Source organism: Somniosus microcephalus, chromosome 1 (assembly GCF_052327205.1).
Source record: "Somniosus microcephalus isolate GS21.2 chromosome 1, FLI_Smic_1.0, whole genome shotgun sequence".
In the NCBI taxonomy this organism is placed as follows: domain Eukaryota; kingdom Metazoa; phylum Chordata; class Chondrichthyes; order Squaliformes; family Somniosidae; genus Somniosus; species Somniosus microcephalus.
Genome location: NC_140987.1, coordinates 103,203,477 through 103,222,772, shown reverse-complemented (window position 1 = coordinate 103,222,772; position 19,296 = coordinate 103,203,477). Strand labels below are relative to the sequence as shown.

The 19,296-nt window shown below is 45.7% G+C and overlaps 1 protein-coding gene across 1 annotated transcript in view; it reads right to left on the bottom strand.

Annotated features, from left to right (window-relative positions):
• Nucleotides 1-846: 846 nt before the first annotated feature.
• The window catches only part of slc27a6 (solute carrier family 27 member 6), a 119,437-nt gene continuing 100,987 nt past the window's right edge, over nucleotides 847-19,296 (bottom strand). The window contains exon 10 of the mRNA XM_085984431.1: nucleotides 847-15,115. Within this exon, the coding sequence (XP_085840557.1) occupies nucleotides 14,939-15,115 (177 nt within the window). The 3' untranslated portion in view covers nucleotides 847-14,938. The remainder of the gene's footprint in view (nucleotides 15,116-19,296) is intronic.

Below are 19,296 nucleotides of genomic sequence, written 5' to 3'. Positions count from 1 at the left end.
CTTGTGTGGCCAGAAAAAGCAGGAGTGCTCCTCCAAGCCCCACAAGGAAAGTTTAGGCTTTCCCCGTCCCAATTCCAAGGCTTCCTGAAACCCATTCCCCGTGACTTCTCTAAGTGCCGGGGACTGCTCCTTCAGTTCGTGGCTGTGGCTTCCTCCTGCCTGACATTGTGCACCCGATCGCCGGACAACTGCCTCTTCCTGCCGGTTTCAGGTGGGACACTGGCATGCAGGCGAGTCTGGGAGTTACAATGATCTGAGCCTCACGCTGCCAAAGTCGGATGGTTTACAGCTTGCTCGGTCAGTGCCTCTACAATTCACACCCCAAGTTACAATCGGGACTATAGTGATATAGCAAAATACTGCAGATGTTGGAAATCTGAAATAACAACAGAAAATGCTGGAAAAACTCAGCAGGTCAGGCAACATCCGTGGAGAGAAATTTGAGTTGACGTTTCGGGTCAAACCCTTCTTCAAAACTAGTGTCCATCTTTCCTCCACATATATCCTCACTTTCATTATGTCTGGTACTCTGTATGCCTCTTGTGTACTTTCTCTTTGGATGTCTCCATGTCTTTTTCTCTCTTTCACACTGTGGCTGGGATTTTGCTGACCTCGGCGGGTCCGTGGTGGGCAATGTCAGTGGCGGGTCCCAACGGCGCTGCTGGCTCCATCCCAGCCTTTTAAATGACAAATTCCAGGCCATTATCTTAAGTGTGGAATGAACTCAAAATTAACAATTACACTTTTACCAAGATATTTTGCACTGGAAGTCACATTGGGTACCCAACATGGCTCCCCCCCATCTCTTTATTAGTCAAAAAGACACCACTCTCTCAGGCTATATAGTCCAGGCTAAAATTACAAGTCAAATTTATTCACAATAATTAGGATTACATAGAAGCAAAATAATACAGCAAGATACTAACTTCATAAATGTTTATAAAACAATAAAGATTGAAGTCAGTCCATAAAAGTTTTTAAATATATTCTAAAGAGCATGTTTCTTTCACAGCCTAAGATGCTAAAACACTTTCTAGTGAAATGCTGGTATGTGGGAGGATTGATGCCCTTGACTGATATGATAGAACCCAGACATTTCCTGGGGACAACCAAAAAGAAATGGCTAGCAGCCTGCAGAATATGTTTCTGATTAAGAGCATAAAGGGTCAATTCAACTTTACATAACCGGCTCATTCCTTTGAAGAAGCAGCTGTTCTTTTCCCCAACAGGACAGTAATTATAATTATTCTATTACCCAGATAGATGGAGAAGTGGATAGCAGCAATTTTGTAATCTAGAGGAATTTTACTAGGTCAGGCTTGAAACAAAAGTGGATAATTTTAATCTAACCTGCTCGGCAGGAAACTGACAGGATTGGATCAGCCATCCGTTTTACATTCTGATTTTACATGAAATTGATTTTAATGGAAAGTAAAATCAGGCAGGGAGTAAAATGGGCGGCCAATCATATCCCATCAGTTTCCCGCTGGATAGGCTAGATTAAAATGACCTCAAGTCTTTTGGAATTTTTGTTTACCATTTTTAATGGTTGCGGTGAACATTAACAGTAACTGTGTCTACTAGTACAGTGATAAATTTGCATACATGATCGTATTAACATGCGAGATGTTAACCAAATAAGATTAACCTGATTAAGTTCTATTTATGGCCAGGATATAAACAGAGGTGGGTTGACTCGAAAACTTGGAGCTGTTTTTATTAAGACGGGGAGATTATAGAGTGAGTTATTGAGGTATTTTAAAATTATGAAAGGATGAGACAAGATAGATAGAAACAGATGGTTTGCAGTGGTTGGGAGGCCTAGAACAAGGGAACAGTGTTATAAAATTAATGTTAAGAGTTTAGAACAGAGAGCAGGAGAAACATTTTTTATATGGGGTTGTGCGGCTGTGGAAAGAACTACCGGAGTTAGTGTTTGAAGCAGGTACCACATCAATAGCTGAGAATAGGTTAGACAGGCTCGAGGGGCTGAAAGGCGTACTCCTGTTCCTAAAGGAAAGAATAATAAAGGGATTTAGGAACAGGGCAGGCACATGAGATTAGGATTACTGCTCATGTGGAAGATGAACACCAACGTGGACTGGTTGAACCAAGTGGCCTGTTTCCATGTTGTAATTCAATTTAATTCCCTTGAAATCAATTGCTTAAACTCACATCCTAAGGCAAAAGAGTTTCTTTCAGAGTGCAGCCACAGAATTCCATTTTAAATATGTAATATTTGGCCAAGCTAAACTTTCATGTGAAAATATATCATACAGAAACATTATGTGAAGATGGAGGGAGCTCTGCTTTTGAAATTTACTTATTAATATAATAAAATAGTCATTATCAGTAAACTAAATACATTCCATGCAACTTGTAAAGCACAATGTAGCTGATAAAATGCTTATTTCAAGTGTTGTAGGTTCGCATTTCTTCAGAGCTTCAAAATCTCCTGAAACTTCTTATTCAGAAATTAGGCTGCTTTTGTTGAAATTGTCACATTAAAACTATTACAGTATAACAAATTAGAAGAGTAACAGCAGTTATTAATTACAGCCTCATGTGCTATTAGGTATACAAATTCTCAATAAATGCTTGAATCTGTAGCACTCGTGAGTTTTCAATTATTCACGATAACTAAAGGGTTTCCGCCGCACTTCTGGTGAAGTAATGCCAGTGGAGCAGGAGAAGCTCCGAGGAATTTCCTGGCCTTCATGATTTGTGGCAGAACTCCTATTCGTTGCAGTAAGATTGAACCCCTATGCTGCTGAATAAGGTAACTTAATACTGCCAGTACAACAAATGCTAACACAACAGACTGTGTAGGGTATTTTCAGAATGTTGGTTATTAAGAAACTCTAGGCAATTATCAGTTGTAAATAATAGTGTAAAACGGGTGATAGCGAGTCAGCAGCCTGCTTTCAATGGAAATAAAAATTGGGAGTTGTAAAACGAGCTGCCCACTCGCTATCACCCATTTTAAGCTATCGTGCAAAGTCAAGATCTACCCCATTAAGAAGAAAAGGATTACAAAAGTGGGCCGTACTGAGAAATGAAGGGAGGCATCTTGTACTTGAAAGTGATGGAATGGTAGAAATTCTTGCAAGGTATTTTGCCTCAGTTGTAACAGAGGAAGTTGAAAGTGGAATGTAAGAGTACCTAAGATGGATGTGGATGTGTCACTACTAGAAATACTCAAAAGGAAACCGTATTAAAAAAAGTTAATGAGACTAAATAGTAAAAGGTTGCCGGGGAACGGTAGCATAGTGGTTATGTTACTGGACTAGTAATCCAGAGGCCTGGACTAATCATCCGGAGACATGAGTTCAAATCCCATCACGGCAGCTGGGGAATTTAAATACAGTTAATTAAATAAATCTGGAATAAAAAGCTAGTGGCCCAGAAATTCGGGTCGGGGGCTTCCCGCAGGTGAAAGCCCCCGATCTGCACTTACCTTGCGCGCCGGCCGTTGAGCTGTGGGCCCCCATGGGATTCCGATCCTGGGCCTGCTCCAGCTGCCGGCAAGCAGTGCTTGCGTATCCCAGGGGCGCAGTTAGTTCGATGCGTCCCCTGGGATCACATGGGCCGTGGGGAGCCAATCGGAGCAGGGAAATGCCCATTCATAAGATTGACAGGAAGAGCTGTCAAAACTTATAAATACTACAGCCCCAAAACAGCACTAAATTTTCAAATAATTTTTTTTTTTTTTAAATCACATTTTTAAATAAACTATAAATTACATGAAATAACTATTTTAAACAATAATTTAAATTTTTGGAAAAAATTATTTTATTTTCTAATGGGGCTAAAAAATAAACTTACCTTGCTTTAAAGTATTTAAAAATAATAAACCTGTGGAAAAAATGTTTTAATTTTAATTAATTCACCACTTACCTTGTAAAAAGCAGGCCTTACGCCTGCTTTTTACATGTCTAACTTCTGCAGACTTAACTTCCCGGGAAAACCTGCAAAAAAAACCGAAGTTTGATGCGCACGCGCAGCCTCTCCTGCGCACGCGTTCGACCTCTGAACCCCTTCGTTCAGGGGAACGGAAGTGCCGGTTTCCCACGCATGCGCAGTGCATGCAGGAAACCAGCACTTCCATTGGGCTTACGGGTGAGTACCCCGTGCGTACTCACCCGTGGAGACCCGAATTTCTGGGCCAGTATCTGTAATGGTGACCATGAAACTACCTTAAATGATAAGAATCTTAGCAGAGTGGGGAAATGGAGAAGATAAATGGATTCTCAGTTTTATGCACAGGGCCAACGAATGTAAAAGCAAGGAAGTGATGTTGAATTTGTACAAGACATTGTGAAATACTGCATGCAGTTCAGAGTATGCAATTAGAAGATATTAGAATCACGGAATAGGTACAGCAAAGATACACTCGAATAATACCAAAAGATTACAGTTATGCGGTCTCAAAAGTATTTTTCGTCCCTGGAATCTAACAAGATTTCAACAGTCTGAAAGCTTTTGATAAATTGTGAAAAATTGGCCCAGAATTTCCATGAGGTTATTTACACCGCTGTTTTAAAAAAAAGTATTACATCCATCACTGGCCTCTAGATGGAGATACACAAAAGTTTCCTGGACATGCTAATTTGCATACCCACTGGTGCAGGCATTGTGCAAAATCAGTGTAAAACCAGTGCAAGCAGCTGAACCAGCAGCCTTTTAGTTGCACTGTTCAGCCTGTGCTATTCAGCAGAACACTGAGGGACAAGAAAGTAAGACAACACTGCTTGGCTATTTCATTTCTCTCAAATAACTTTGCTGCAGGTCTTACCAATATTTTTATTATACTTGGTCAGAATTATAATTATTCAAGTGCCATCTGTGCCCAGAGGTCAGCAGGGCATGGCACCAAGCCAGAGGTAAAGAATGCACAAATTCACTTGTTCATACCGCCTGGAAGGCATTGAGAGCAGGATGAATAGACTCCTGGGTGTGGGTGCCTTATGAAAAAAAATCATTCAAAAATAGGCAGTATAGCCTTTAGAGCGCAACTGCCTTCTGAAAAAAAACATTAAAAATTGGAGATGGTGCTGGTCATTCTTGGCAGGGCTGAAAGAATACAAGATGCTGGTATCTTCATACGTTATCCTCCTTCTCACATCCCATTTCCCCCTTCATCCCAATCTCTTTTGATGTACAAGTTGCACATGGTGTAAGCATGCAGCTCTTGCTTTCCTGCCCTCTTCTCACCACAACCCTACCCTTGTGCCTTCCTCATTTCACAAACCCAGGAAATCCAGCCTACCCAGCCAGTGGTTGACCAAGAATAGGGAGCGGAGAGTGAAGAAGAAGAAACACCGTCACACGATTTGACACTCCCAGCCACCAGTTCCTCGTGGTCGTCCTGCACGGCCATCTGCAGTGTCTCCCACTGAAAGTCAGCAGCCTTCCACCAGCCATGCTGCAGCCATTTGGGTAGCACTGCATGACATCACTAGGACAAACACAAGACAGTCACTAAGGGAATTCACAAGGGTGATGAGTTGATTTTTTTAATGTCATATTGGATGCATATTTGGATAAAGTTGGATTGGAAAGTTTGCTTTGTGGTGGTTTTTATTTCAGCAATGTGACTTAGAGGACATTGATGGTCAGTAACAGAGGTTAGATAAGGTGTGGGACAAAAGTTTAAAGGGGAATTGGGGTTGTGGTCACTGGTATCACAGGCGGGTGATTTGATCCCGGATATCCTGGCCAGAAAATGGCTGTCTGGGTTGCATGCTTCCTTCCGCTTCCTCCTCTTCTGCTTCCTTCTCTTCTGCTTCTTCCTCTTCCCTCTGCGAGCAGCTTGTCCCCTTTGCTGCCTCTGCTTCATCTCAATGTGCCCCTCAGGACTGTGAGCAAGTGGTCTCTGATATACCTATCAATTCATCCAATGAAAAGCGACGAGTTAAGATAGTAACTATAGGTTTTTATTGGCTAAATAACAGAGCCCACCCTCATGGGTGATCGGGGCCAACAAGGAGGAATACCAGCCAGTCGACCACCTTTATACCTGGGCAAGCAGGCGGAGCCATGGGCGGAGTCAGCTGTGGTCAGCCCAGGTATAACAGCGTGACAAGAGGTGACCTTGTGTAGTGATACAACAGTGTAAACAGTGATAACCATAGTGTAACGATATAAACAGTGATAACCATAGTGTAACGATAGTGAACGATAAAAGTGGTTTACCACATTCACCCCTTGTTTAAATTTGAGTCCGGCGGGGTGAAGTGTACTACCAGTTCGGGTATGTCAGTCTGTCCGGAGGCCTCGTAAGTCTTTGATTGGCGCAGCAGCGGTGGTGGTGGTGCAGTATCCGATGTTAATGCTGGTGTCTGCGTGGTCGGCGAAGGCTCGTGGGGTTCTGGCATGCCGTCTACCTGGGCTGGATTTGGGGGGGTGGTGGGGGGTAACGGTGGTGTCTCAGGGGTGCCCGAGGGTGCAAGGTCTCGTAAGGAGACTGTGTCCTCCCGCCCGTCTGGGTATGCCACATAGGCGTACTGGGGGTTGGCGTGCAGGAGGTCCACCCTCTCGACCAGGGGGTCTGTTTTATGGGCCCTCACGTGCTTTTGCAGCAAGACGGGCCCCGGAGAAGTCAGGCATGTTGGTAGCGAGGTTCCCGTAGTCGACTTCCTGGGGAAAACAAACATTCGTTCATGGGGGGGTGGCGTTAATGGCCGTGCAAAGCAGTGACCGGATGGAATGCAGCGCTGCCGGGAGGACTTCCTGCCAGCGAGAGGTTGGGAGGCCCTTAGACTTTAAGGCTAAGAGAACGGCCTTCCAGACAGTCGCGTTCTCTCTTTCCACCTGGCTGTTCCCTCGGGGGTTGTAGCTGGTGGTCCTGCTTGCAGCAATACCTCTCGCTAGTAGGAACTGGCGAAGTTCCTCGCTCATGAAGGATGAGCCCCGGTCGCTATGTATATAGTTCGGGAACCCGAACAAGGCGAAGAGGTCGTTCAGGCATTTGATGACCGTGGTACTGGTCATGTCTGGGCAGGGGAAGGCAAAGGGGAAACGGGAGTACTCATCAATAATGTTGAGGAAGTACACATTACGGTCAGAGGACGGGAGGGGCCCCTTAAAATCGATGCTCAAGCGCTCGAAGGGGCGGGTGGCCTTGATCAGGCTTGCTCTGTCCGGCCTAAAGAAATGCGGTTTGCATTCGGCACAGGTTTGGCAGTTCCTGGTCATGGTCCTGACCTCCTCGATGGAGTAGGGCAGGTTGCGGGCCTTAATGAAGTGGTAAAGTCTGGTGACCCCGAGGTGGCAGAGGTCGTTGTGGAGGGTCTGCAGTCTATCAATTTGCGCGTTGGCGCATGTACTTCGTGATAGAGCATCTGGGGGTTCGTTCAGTTTACCAGGCCGGTACAAGATATCATAATCATAGGTGGAGAGCTCGATTCTCCACCTCAAGATCTTGTCGTTCTTGATTTTGCCCCTCAGCTTGTTATTAAACATAAAAGCGACCGAACGCTGGTCGATGAGGAGGGTAAATCGTTTGCCTGCCAGGTAATGCCTCCAGCGTCGTACTGCCTCCACGATCGCCTGGGCCTCCTTCTCGACCGAAGAGTGTCGGATCTCAGGGCCCTGGAGGGTCCTTGAGAAGAAGGCCACAGGTCTCCCCGCCTGGTTAAGGGTTGCAGCTAGGGCGAAGTCGGATGCATCGCTCTCCACTTGGAAAGGGATAGACTCATCCACCGCGTGCATTGTGGCCTTAGCAATGTCTCCCTTTATGAGGGAGAAGGCTGCGCACGCTTCTGCCATCAGGGGGAAGGAGGTGGACTTCATGAGGGGTCTGGCTTTGTCCGCATAATTCGGCACCCATTGGGCATAGTAGGCGAAGAGCCCCAGGGTTCTCTTCAGCGCCTTTGGACAGTGGGGGAGGGGAAGCTCCATGAGGGGGCGCATTCTTTCGGGGTCGATGACTCCGTTCTCTACTACGCAGCCGAGGATGGCAAGACGCGAGGTGTTAAACACACATTTCTCCTTATTTTAAGTGAGGTTCAGCCGTTGGGCCATACCGAGGAATTTCTCCAGATTAACATCGTGGTCCTGCTGGTCGCGGCCGCAGATGGTGACGTTATCTAGATACGGGAACGTGGCCTGCAGCCCGTTCTGGTCAACCATCCGGTCCATCTCCCTTTGGAAGACCGAAACCCCGTTGGTGACGCCGAAGGGAACCCTAAGGAAGTGGTAGAGGCGGCCATTCGCCTCGAAGGCGGTATACTGGCGGTCCTCAGGGCGGATAGGGAGTTGGTGATAGGCCGACTTAAGGTTGATGGTAGAGAATACCCGGTACTGTGCAATCTGATTGACCATATCAGATATGCGGGGAAGGGGGTATGCGTCCAGCTGGGTGTACCGGTTTATGGTTTGGCTGTAGTCGATGTCCAGGCGGTTTTTATTGCGGTCTTAACGACTACGACCTGGGCACACCAGGGGCTGTTGCTCCTCTCGATGATGCCCTCCTTCAGGAGACGCTGCACCTCCGAGCTAATAAAAGCTCTGTCCCCGGCACTGTACCGCCTGCTCTTGGTGGCGACGGGTTTACAGTCGCGGGTGAGGTTAGCGAACAGGGAGGGGGGCGGGACCTTGAGGGTGGATAGGCCGCAGGTGGTACGCGGTGGGCGGTTTAAAGGCTGCTGGTTGTCGACTGTGAGTGGGGGGAGGGGTCCACCGTATGCCAAAGTGACACTTTGAAGGTGGGATTGGAAGTCCAGCCCTAGTAGGACGGCAGCGCAGAGCTGGGGCAGGACGAGGAGTTTAAAATTTTTATACTCCGTGCCCCTAACCGACAGGGTCACAACACAGTAGCCGCTGATGTCTGTAGAATGGGACCTCGACGCCATCGAGATCCGGTTGTGCGTTGGCCGGACAGTGAGGGAGTAGTGGCTCACCGTGTCTGGATGGATGAAACTCTCCGTGCTTCCGCTGTCGAACAGGCAGGTCATGGCGTGGCCGTTTACTTTGATGTCCATCATGGACTTGGACAGGTGATGCGGGCGAGCTTGGTCTAGTGTGACGGAGGCTAGTGTATGGCTGAGCGAGCTGCTGTAGTCTGCGGGTGAGGCGGTGGTCGGTGTGATGAAATATTCCATTCATCACTGCCTGTGACTGTGGTTGTATTGCCTGTGACTGTGGTTGGTTTCAGGTTTCTCCTCACCATTGTATTGTATATTGGAATGTGTTGTGTGTAGGGCTCCGCCCATACCTGGCCTCTATGTAAGCCAGCTCAGTCTGGCCTCATATCCAGTACTGCAGAGCTCCAGATGGAAGATACCTCTCTCCACTGCGTGTTATCTTCTAAGTTAATAAAAGCCTTGTTTTGTTCCGCTAACATCGAGTCTCGGGATTATTGAGGCACATCAGTCGGGTCTGGAGACAAGGTGGCGGTCGAGTGTGGTGGACAAAATGGCGGCGCCCACGTTGAATAAAATGGCGGAGAAGATGGCCGCCCCCACAACTCACACGAGGGGATACTGGCATCTGTGGCCTTGATGAAAGATGGCCGCCCCCACAACTCGCATGAGGCACTGCTGGCGTCTGTGGCTCTCCCCCTGCAGGCCTTTGCGAAGTGGCCTTTCTTGTGGCAGTCGGAGCAAGTCGCGTTTCTTGCAGGGCAGCGCGTCCTCGGGTGTTTCGCCTGGCCACAGAAGAAGCAGTCGGCGGCCCGATCGCGGGGCTCCGATGTCGCAGCCGGTACCGGGGGTGGCGGTCCCGATCGGTTCTGGGACGCCGACGCTGAGGTAGGTCCCGGAGGTGGCGGTGCGAGGGGTATTGCGGCCGGGGTCGGGCCCGAGTCCCAGGGTCGTGCAGCACAGTACCTGGAGTACGCCTCGAGGTCCCGATGGGCCACTTCCAGAGCGAGCGAGGGCTGCAGTTGTATTCAGGTCGAGGTCCTTTGATTCGAGCAGTCTTTGCCGTGAGTAGTCGGACCGAAGGCCTTTCACGAAGGCATCGCGGATATTCCTTTCAGTATTTTCTGCAGCCGTTACAGCTTTAAAGTCACAGTCCCTGCCGAGTGTTTGTAGCGCCCGTAAAAATTCATCTACAGACTCTCCTGGCTGTTGCGAGCGGGATCTTAGGAGATGTCTGGCATACATAGAATTTACCGGGCTCCGGTACTGCTCTTTCAGCAGGTTGAGGGTGTCCTCGTATGTAGCAAGGTCCTGGATGAATGCAAATACTTTAGGGCTCACCTGGGCGGTCAGAACTCTTAGTTTGGATCCCGGAGGCACGCTGGATTCTCCCAGGTAGGATTCGAAACAGCTCAGCCAGTGTTCGAAGTCTAGGGCTGAGTTCGCTGCCTGTGGGTTTAGATCCAGGTACGGCGGTCGGAGGGCTCGCAGCCAGGCCGGCTGCTGTGGCTGTTGTAGCTGGCCGTTTGGCTGGTCGTTTGGCTGCTCCTATCCACTCATTTCAAAATTTAGCCAATAAAATTGATATACCTATCAATTCATCCAATGAAAAGCGACGAGTTAAGATAGTAACTATAGGTTTTTATTGGCTAAATAACAGAGCCCACCCTCGTGGGTGATCGGGTCCAACAAGGAGGAATACCAGCCAGTCGACCACCTTTATACCTGGGCAAGCAGGCGGAGCCATGGGCGGAGTCAGCTGTGGTCAGCCCAGGTATAACAGCGTGACAAGAGGTGACCTTGTGTAGTGATACAACAGTGTAAACAGTGATAACCATAGTGTAATGATATAAACAGTGATAACCATAGTGTAACGATAGTGAACGATAAAAGTGGTTTACCACAGTCTCCTCAGAGTCAAAATACTGCGGATGTTAGAAATATGAAATAAAAACAGAAAATGCTGGAAATACTCAGGTCAGGCAGCATCTCGACCTGAAACTTTAACTCTGTTTCGCTCTCCAGAGATGCTGCCTGACCTGCTGAGTATTTCCTGTCTTTTCAGAGGCCTTCCTTTAACATCCAAAGCCTTGCAAGCAACCAGCAGCACTCCCTGCACACTTTTTAAATGTATTGCACCAAGCTACTACTTCAATAAAATATTTTAAAACTCCAAAAGCTGAAATCGAAACTTACCTGAAAGATGTGTGCGTCCCTTCAAGAAGCACTGACAGCATCTCTGCACTACTACTGCACGCACCTTTTTCCGTGCGTGGTTAGGAGAGGACCTTATGGCTTGCGGCGACATCCAAAATCACAATCATGCATCAAATCAGGCGATGGATGCTGATTGACATCACAATCTGCACATTCGCATTTGAGAGGCGAGCGCTGGCAACGGCAGTGCTATCAGCCTCTCCAAAATGGCGGCAGCCGTGTCCCGCACTGGAAGCGGGCGGAAGGGAAGCGACTGCCATTTTTTGAAGAAATACGACGTTAACGGTCGGCGCTAAGGTAGGAAATTTTCCGGCCACAGAATCTTGCAGCACAGGAGGCCGCCATTCGGCCCATCAGGCCTGTGCCGGCTATTTGAAAAAGCTGTCCAATTTAGTCCAATCCTTCAATCCTCCTTGGATATGGGAGTGGTGCCAGAGGACTGGAGGATTGCAGATGTTACACCCTTTTTCAAAAAAGCGGAGAGGGATAAACCTGGTAACTACAGGCCAATCAGTCTAACGTCAGTGGTGGGAAAACTACTAGAAACAATTGTTAAGGACGAAATTAATTCTCACTTGTAGAAGCATGGGTTAAAAAAAGAAGTTACTATTGAGACAGAGACCAAAAGGACAGGAAAATAAGATTAGGTGTGATAGAAATTACAGTGCAGAAGGATGCCATTTGTCTATGATTAATATCCTTCATACCTATCTTTCTCCAGAAACATATCCATTTGTCTTTTGAACCTGTTTGTACTATTTGCTTTGATGGCTTTTCCTGATAATTTATTCCAAATGTTTACTATTCACTGTATTAAATAGTTCATCCTGAATTGCCTTACTCCTACTTTTTAAATCATATCCATTGGTTTCTGAACCTTCTTCAAAATGAATAATTTATCTCATTCACTTTTATCAATCGCCTTCATAATTTTCAAAAATAATTAGGTAATCTTAATGTTGTCACTTTTCCTAAAGCACATTGAACTTCCTTAATGCTTTATAATTTAGATTATTGAGCCTAGATTTTCCAATCTTCATTATTTTAATGCCAGCATTAACCTATTTATTTTAAACGGGTAACAACAGTGTTAAAATAATGCAGATAGTACCAAATTAAGAGGGCAAGATTCAAGGACTGGAGGCAATGCAGGGAAGGCTGATCCTTAGTGTCAAATGTCTGGATTATGAGGAAAGACTTGGGTTTTGTGTCTTTGAAAGAGGCATCTGAGAGGTGATCTATAAGATTATCTTCTAGTGGTATAGAAGACAGTAAATGGTATGGGGAAAGTAAATCTGGGAAATTACTATAAATTATGAGAGTAAGACAAGGATTCACAGGTTCAAACTAGTAAAAGGACTGATATCAGGAAATTCTTCACAAACAAAGTGATCACTGCATGAAATGAACTTGCAGAGTAGTGGAGGAGAAAATTCTGGAATTCCCTTACTCCTACTTGGAACCCTCTAGACTTGACTATTCCAATGCACTCCTGTCTGGCCTCCCGTGTTCTACCCTACGTAAACTTGAGGGCATCCAAAACACTGCTGCCCGTGTCCTAACTCGCACCAAGTCCCATTCACCCATCACCCCTGTGCTCGCTGACCTACATTGGCTCCCGATTAAGCAACACTTCAATTTCAAAATTCTCATCCTTGTTTTCAAATCCCTCCATGGCCTCGCCCCTCCCCATCTCTAATCTCCTCCAGCCCCACAACCCCCCCGAGATATCTGCGCTTCTCTAATTCTGCCCTCTTGAGCATCCCTGATTATAATCACTCAACCATTGGTGGCCGTGCCTTCTGTTGCCTAGGCCCTAAGCTCTGGAATTCTCTGCCTAAGCCTCTCCGCCTCTCTACCTTTCTTTCCTCCTTTAAGACGCTCCTTAAAACCTACCTCTTTGACCAAGCTTTTAGTCATCTGCCCTAATATCTCCTTATATGGCTCGGTGTCATTTTTTTTGTCTTTTAATACTCCTGTTAAACGCCTTGGGACGTTTTACTACGTTAAAGGCGCTATATAAATACAAGTTGTTGTTGTTGGGATCATTTAAGAAATAATTGGATGCTGTAATGGGGAGGTTTTAGCAGCTGGATGAATGCACTAAAATGGGTCAAATAACCTTTTGAATACATGATTTTCTTAGATCTTCTGAACACTGATCTAGGTTTTTGATCCCATTATCTTTGATCCTCTAACTTGTGCCCTCTCAAAGGGAATAATATTCTTCTTATGGCATGATGATTAACAAAGTGCTCATTTCTCTAGATGGGGTTGCACAAATACCTCATAAAATATCATTAACCAAGAGCACATTAGCAGCCACAAGTAGCATAAATATCACGCAAGACCATCGCTGTTAAACTAGCACAGTTAAGGCTTGGTCTGAATGAGATATATAACATTAACAGAGTATATAATTTTACTATTTGTAATAAGCTCTGTAAGGTTAATTGTATCCTCACACCAGTAATTAGCTCAACTGGTGTTATTAGTTAATCTGTGTTAAACATCTTTCATTGTAATAAGCACATATTTAAATATGGAAACTGATATTAATACCATCCAAAATAGCTTTAACATCTCTACTGGCATTTTCAGAATGGCAGTAAGTCAGCATAAATACTACAAATGGTCTGAACCGAGCCCATAATATTTTATGGCCTAATTCAGTTGTTGGTATTAGTAGCAGCGAGAACAAACGGCATGGTAATTTTGCCTCACATACGAAAACATATATAAATATACAGGAGCCTGGAAATTTCTGGTACGCCACTGCACCACTGGAAGTGTGGCGAGGCAGGACTTCCACCTGACAGTCTGGCCTAGCACTGAACCTGTCCCAAATCGCAGGGATAAAGTCATTTGACTAAAGAGGCATGCACACAACAAGGACAAGGAATTTTGGAGTGCTGTTCGTGAAGTGGCCGGGGGGGGGGGGGGGGAAAGGGAGATGAGGGCACGCGGGGCAGGCAGATCCACCTGAAGATCCAGATTTTTCTTTTTACAATTGATCAAATTGACATTGGCAACCTTCTTAATCGCAACTGATTGTTCTGTAGACCCCGCTTCTACCAGGATCTGATCCTGGCAAGAAAAGGAGACAACACTTGCGGCAGTTCTGGAGAATGACACCATTCTGCCAGTCTTACCTTGTCTTCTGATGTGAACATGGTAGTGATGTGATGGGGGAGATCGCAAGAAACACCCACTCACATTCTGCGAGAAATTTGCAAATGACCAAAAATAGCCCAGTGAAACCAGACTCCTCCCCCGCCTGCCCAAATAACGGCAACTTTATGTTACCAGAGACTAGGGTATTCTGTAAAATCGACATGGTCAGTAAACAGGGCACAAATTATTAGTTACAGGAATTAAATAGGTGCTGTAATTTACATTACAACTATGCATTTAACAAAGATTATTGTGGGTCCTGGTGTAGGAAATTAAAAAAAAATCAAAAATGCCTCATAAAAATTGTAGCCTTTCAAGTTTTGTAATTCCATGTATGGAATACCAACAAAAGCAAGAATTCAGATTGGAAGCATTTTTATGACACTACTTTGTCCAATTAAAAAGTCAAATACAGGCTTTTTAAAAAGTTTAGAAACTGGAACTACTTTTAATTTTTTTTTAATATATATATATCAATAATGCATTTTGTTACAGAGATAAAAGTTTAAATTATTTACAAGGCAAGCTAAAAAATTCCCTGCAAAAAAATACACCTTCAGATAGAATGTGTTGATTAAACACAGTTGGTATTAAAATTAATTGCTATAAATTTATTTGCTGAGAAAGTGGTCATGTTAGATTTCCATGGCCATATAGCAAAACCCTCAAATTATAAAAATGGCTCATAATTTTATCTTGAATGACAAAATGTCGTTGTAGATCTGTTCCGTCATTGAAATATAAGATTTCTCAGAAGCATCCAAGAAATACAATGGCTCAGTTATTATCATGGGATTAAATGCTTCTTCCACCAAATTAATTTTTTTTCTCTTGAAGGTTCCAGTCATCTCCATGGATTCCTAAATTGTAATAGAACAAATACAATTAGTTTTTGCTTATACAAGCTTTCCTGGAGGAAAACATCCACTTTAATAGCAGTGACAGATACATATTTATCTTCGGCTAGAAGACGTTTTTGCACTGGTGCTACATTAGTCTCACTGTCTTCTCAACCAAAGCCAACAGTGTGTACTGTGATTTCATACATTCTTAGGACGTGCTGCAATAATAGGATATTATCCATTTTAGGTCTCAATTTAAGAATGCAATTGTAAAAACCACTTGAATATGGCAGAACATCTTTAGCAAATACATCTAAACCTTGTCACTCCTACCCGAGTAACAAACAACTCCAATGAATATCTACAATACCTGTAGTATTAGCATATGAATCACTTACTATTGATACAATTCATTAATTTCTTCTGTTACAAACTTTACAATTCCTTTTTTATCTCCTTTTAGCACATCCCCCTCCATCCTCACATCCAACACAAAGTACAAGGAGCTTACATACTTTTTCATCTCAAAGCTCAAAACTTTCTGCTCGGATGCCTCAGCCTGCTCCTCTCCCCTATCCCTGAGCCTCCGCACCCCTTCACCCTCGCCTCATATCACACAGTTGCTTCCTCCATCTACAAAGCCCTCACCAGGCCCATCCTCATGAGACTTACTGGCTGCACCCGCAATCCACTCTTGAACCAGCTACTGACCACATAACTATCTATCCTTGTCGCAGTGATAACTAGCACTGTTAACAGCTCCCTTTACACAGGCACTGTTCCACTTGCCTATAAAATAGCTGCCATTATGCCACTCCTCAAAGTGCCTATGAGTGACCCCTCCATCTACCATCACATGCCCATCCCCCATTTCTAAGGTCCTAGAATGGTTGATCATCTTGCTCATAATTCTTTATCCAAATCCCTTCAGTCTGATTTCTGCCCTGCGCACAGCACCGAGGTAGCCCTGGTCAAGTCACTAATGACATCCTTTGTGATTTGGACCAAGGATCATTATCCGTCTCTGTCCACCTCAATCTTGCTGCAACATTCAACATGGTCAACCACTCCATACATGTCCACCATCTCTCCTCCATGGTCTACCTCCATGGGTTCTATTTAACTTGATTCCATTCCTACCAGCACATCTGCTGGGTGTGGTTGCATAGTGGTTATGGTGCTGAATTAGCAATTCAAATGCTTTGAGCAAGTCGTACCGTGGCTAGTTGTGAAATTGAATTAAATAAACTGTGGGCCTCTACCACAAAATGGCCATGAAAGTTTCTTGTAAAAACCCAACTGATTCACTAATGTTCTTCAAGGAAGGGAACCTTCCCCCCCCACCTCCACTACCTGGTCTGTCCGACAGATGTCCAGTCCCAGACTATGTGGTTGACTCTTAACGCCTGATAAAGTGCCCTAGCAAGCAACTCAATTATCAGGGCAATAATTGTGGCTTTGCCAGCATCGCCTATGTCCCAAGAACAAAAATTTTAAAAAGACACTAGTCACTGCCTGCCACTCGGAAAAAGACCCGTTTATTCCAACTCTTTGCTTCCTGTCTGCCAACCAGTTCTCTATCCAAGTCGGTACCTTACCCCCAATCCCATGTGCTTTAACTTTGCACGCTAATCTCTTATGCGGGACCTTATCGAAAGCCTTCTGAAAGTCCAAATACACCACATCCACTGGTTCTCCCTTATCTATTCTACCAGTTACATCCTCAAAAAATTCTAGTAGATTAGTCAAGCATGATTTACCTTTTGTAAATCCCTGTTGATTTTGTCCGATCCTGTCACTGTTTTCCAAGTGCTCTGCTAGTACATCTTTTATAATGGACTCTAGCATTTTCCCCACTACCGATGTCAGGCTTACCGGTCTATAATTCCCCGTTTTCTCTCTACCACCTTTTTTAAATAGTGGGGTTACATTAGCTACCCTCCAATCCATGGGAACTATTCCAGAGTCTGTATAATTTTGGAAGATGACCAGCAATGCATCTACCTAGGGCCACTTCCTTAATTACCCTAGGATGTAGATTATCAGGCCCTGGGGATTTTTCAGCCTTTAATGCCATCAATTTCCCTAACACCATTTCCCTACACCTGAGCAGAGCTGGGAGCTTCCTGCGCCCTCTGGCGAGGAGCGTCCACTGCTGTCCCTGTCTCCACCATCTGCTCTTGCTCACTTGTGAGCTGAGAGATACCAGGTGACAACACTACTCTATCTCGCGTTGCACCCACCGAGGTGTGCGTATCTGTGCTGTGCTGGGTGTGCTTATGTCTGGTGATGGTGCCCCTCAGAGGCTGGAGGCCCCTCTGAGGAGTCGTCTTGCTCTTCCTCCTGGACAGTTGGATGCGGCGGAGGGGTGGGGGCTGCTCTTGGTGGACCTGTGGGAGAGTAAAGAGATGAGTTAGATATGTCATATCAAGAATGGGTACAGATACCATTATGCACATGATGAACATTCACTGGCTGCTGACATCAGTCCCCATGTGAGTGACTGCTGTACGCCATGTGACTGTATGAGATATGATTCTGTCACCAAGTTGCTGAGATGTCCCCCTCTCTCCGTCTCCCACCTCCAGCTGCTTGGCGACTCCAGAGTTAGCCTCCTCTGCTGAGGTTAGGGTGGCCAGTGATGGAGGGCCACCTCCGGTTCTCCCCCTCTCTTATTGTGAGCTCTCTTTTCCTGCAAGGAGGGAAAGAAGAGAAGGTTGAGTGAGAGTGATGGAATGAGTGTGAGGAATGGATAGGTTACATCTTTAGAGGGAGACTATGATGAAGTGGGGTGGTAATGCCAAATGGCCTCCTTGTATGGTGTTACTTGGTATGATTGCATTAGGATGAGGGTGAGTGTGAGGGGTGGTTAGATAGATGGGGATGTGATAATGTAGATAGAGGGGGATGGGTGGACATGCAAGTTAGGGATGGGTGGACATGCAAGTTATGTTGATGTAAGGACATGCAGGAGTAGGGTTGGGAAGGCAGAGTGATGGGGATGTGGTGGGAGGCACAGCAGGTTGAAGTTGAGTGTGGCTATGCACTCACCTTTCCTGATCCAATAAGATCATTGAAACGTTGGTGGCACTGCACCCAGGTCCTCCTCACAACATCCCTGCTGTTGACCTCCTCTGCTATTTGGAGCCGGGCTCCTTTGGTCTGTTGGGGAGGTCTCTTCCGCCCATCAGAAGGGAAGAGGATCTCCCTGCGTGCTCTCACTCCCTCCACAAGCATATAGAGGGGGTCATCGGAGAACTTGGGTGCAGCCCTCTGTCTCTGTGCAGTCACTTTTAAAACTCATCGTCACACTGCAATGGTGCAGTGCAGTGCCTGCACACTCCTAGACGAACCTTCAAATGCAATGTGGCCATGGCTCCTTCAAATATCCCGCCTGAAGACACGTCATCAATGACGTCATCAGACCCGCACCATTTAATAGGGCCGGGCAACGCGCAGGGCTGCTTTAATAGGCACCATTAACGGAAAGTCGATCTCAGGAGCGGGATGGAATGAGGAACAGGGTCGCATCCCGCCAAGGCGACCGCCCGCACCCGACCCGTCCAGGTACAGAAAATTCTGGCCACTGTATTTCTGACAATTGCTTCTCCTACTCCCATGGGGCCCTCAAGAGAAAATCAAGTTTCCATTCTTAGCCCTTACTGCTCCTTGTTTGCATGTTGCTCCTCACGACATTATCCGTAGGCATGGCATCAGCTTTCATATATATGAAGACAACACTCAGCTCTTCCTCTCTGCCACCACCCTCACTACCACTGTGCGGTTAGATTGCTTGTCCAGCATCAACTCATGGATGAGCCTGGGCTTTCTCCAACTGAACACTGGCAAAACGAAAGTCATTCCATTTGTCTCTAATACTGGTTGGTGCCTGTTACGAATTTGGGTTTGTCACAGACTCTTTCGCGGGTCCATTATATCAGTAGCTCCTGTAAGTGAATCCTACGCTAGTGTTGAAATCGACTCACACTGAGCAATATCTACCTAAATGATGGCGTGGGGTTTAACAATAGGAAACCCTGGATCTGAACTGGATATTCATGTCTTTCACAAGTGCCTCTTCAATCTTTTTGAAGGTGGACCTGGTGAGATGAGGCTAGATATGAACTGTTAAGCTGCTTTACTTCACAGCTAGCGAGTTAACAGAGCAACAATCATGATCACACTCACTTAATTCAATA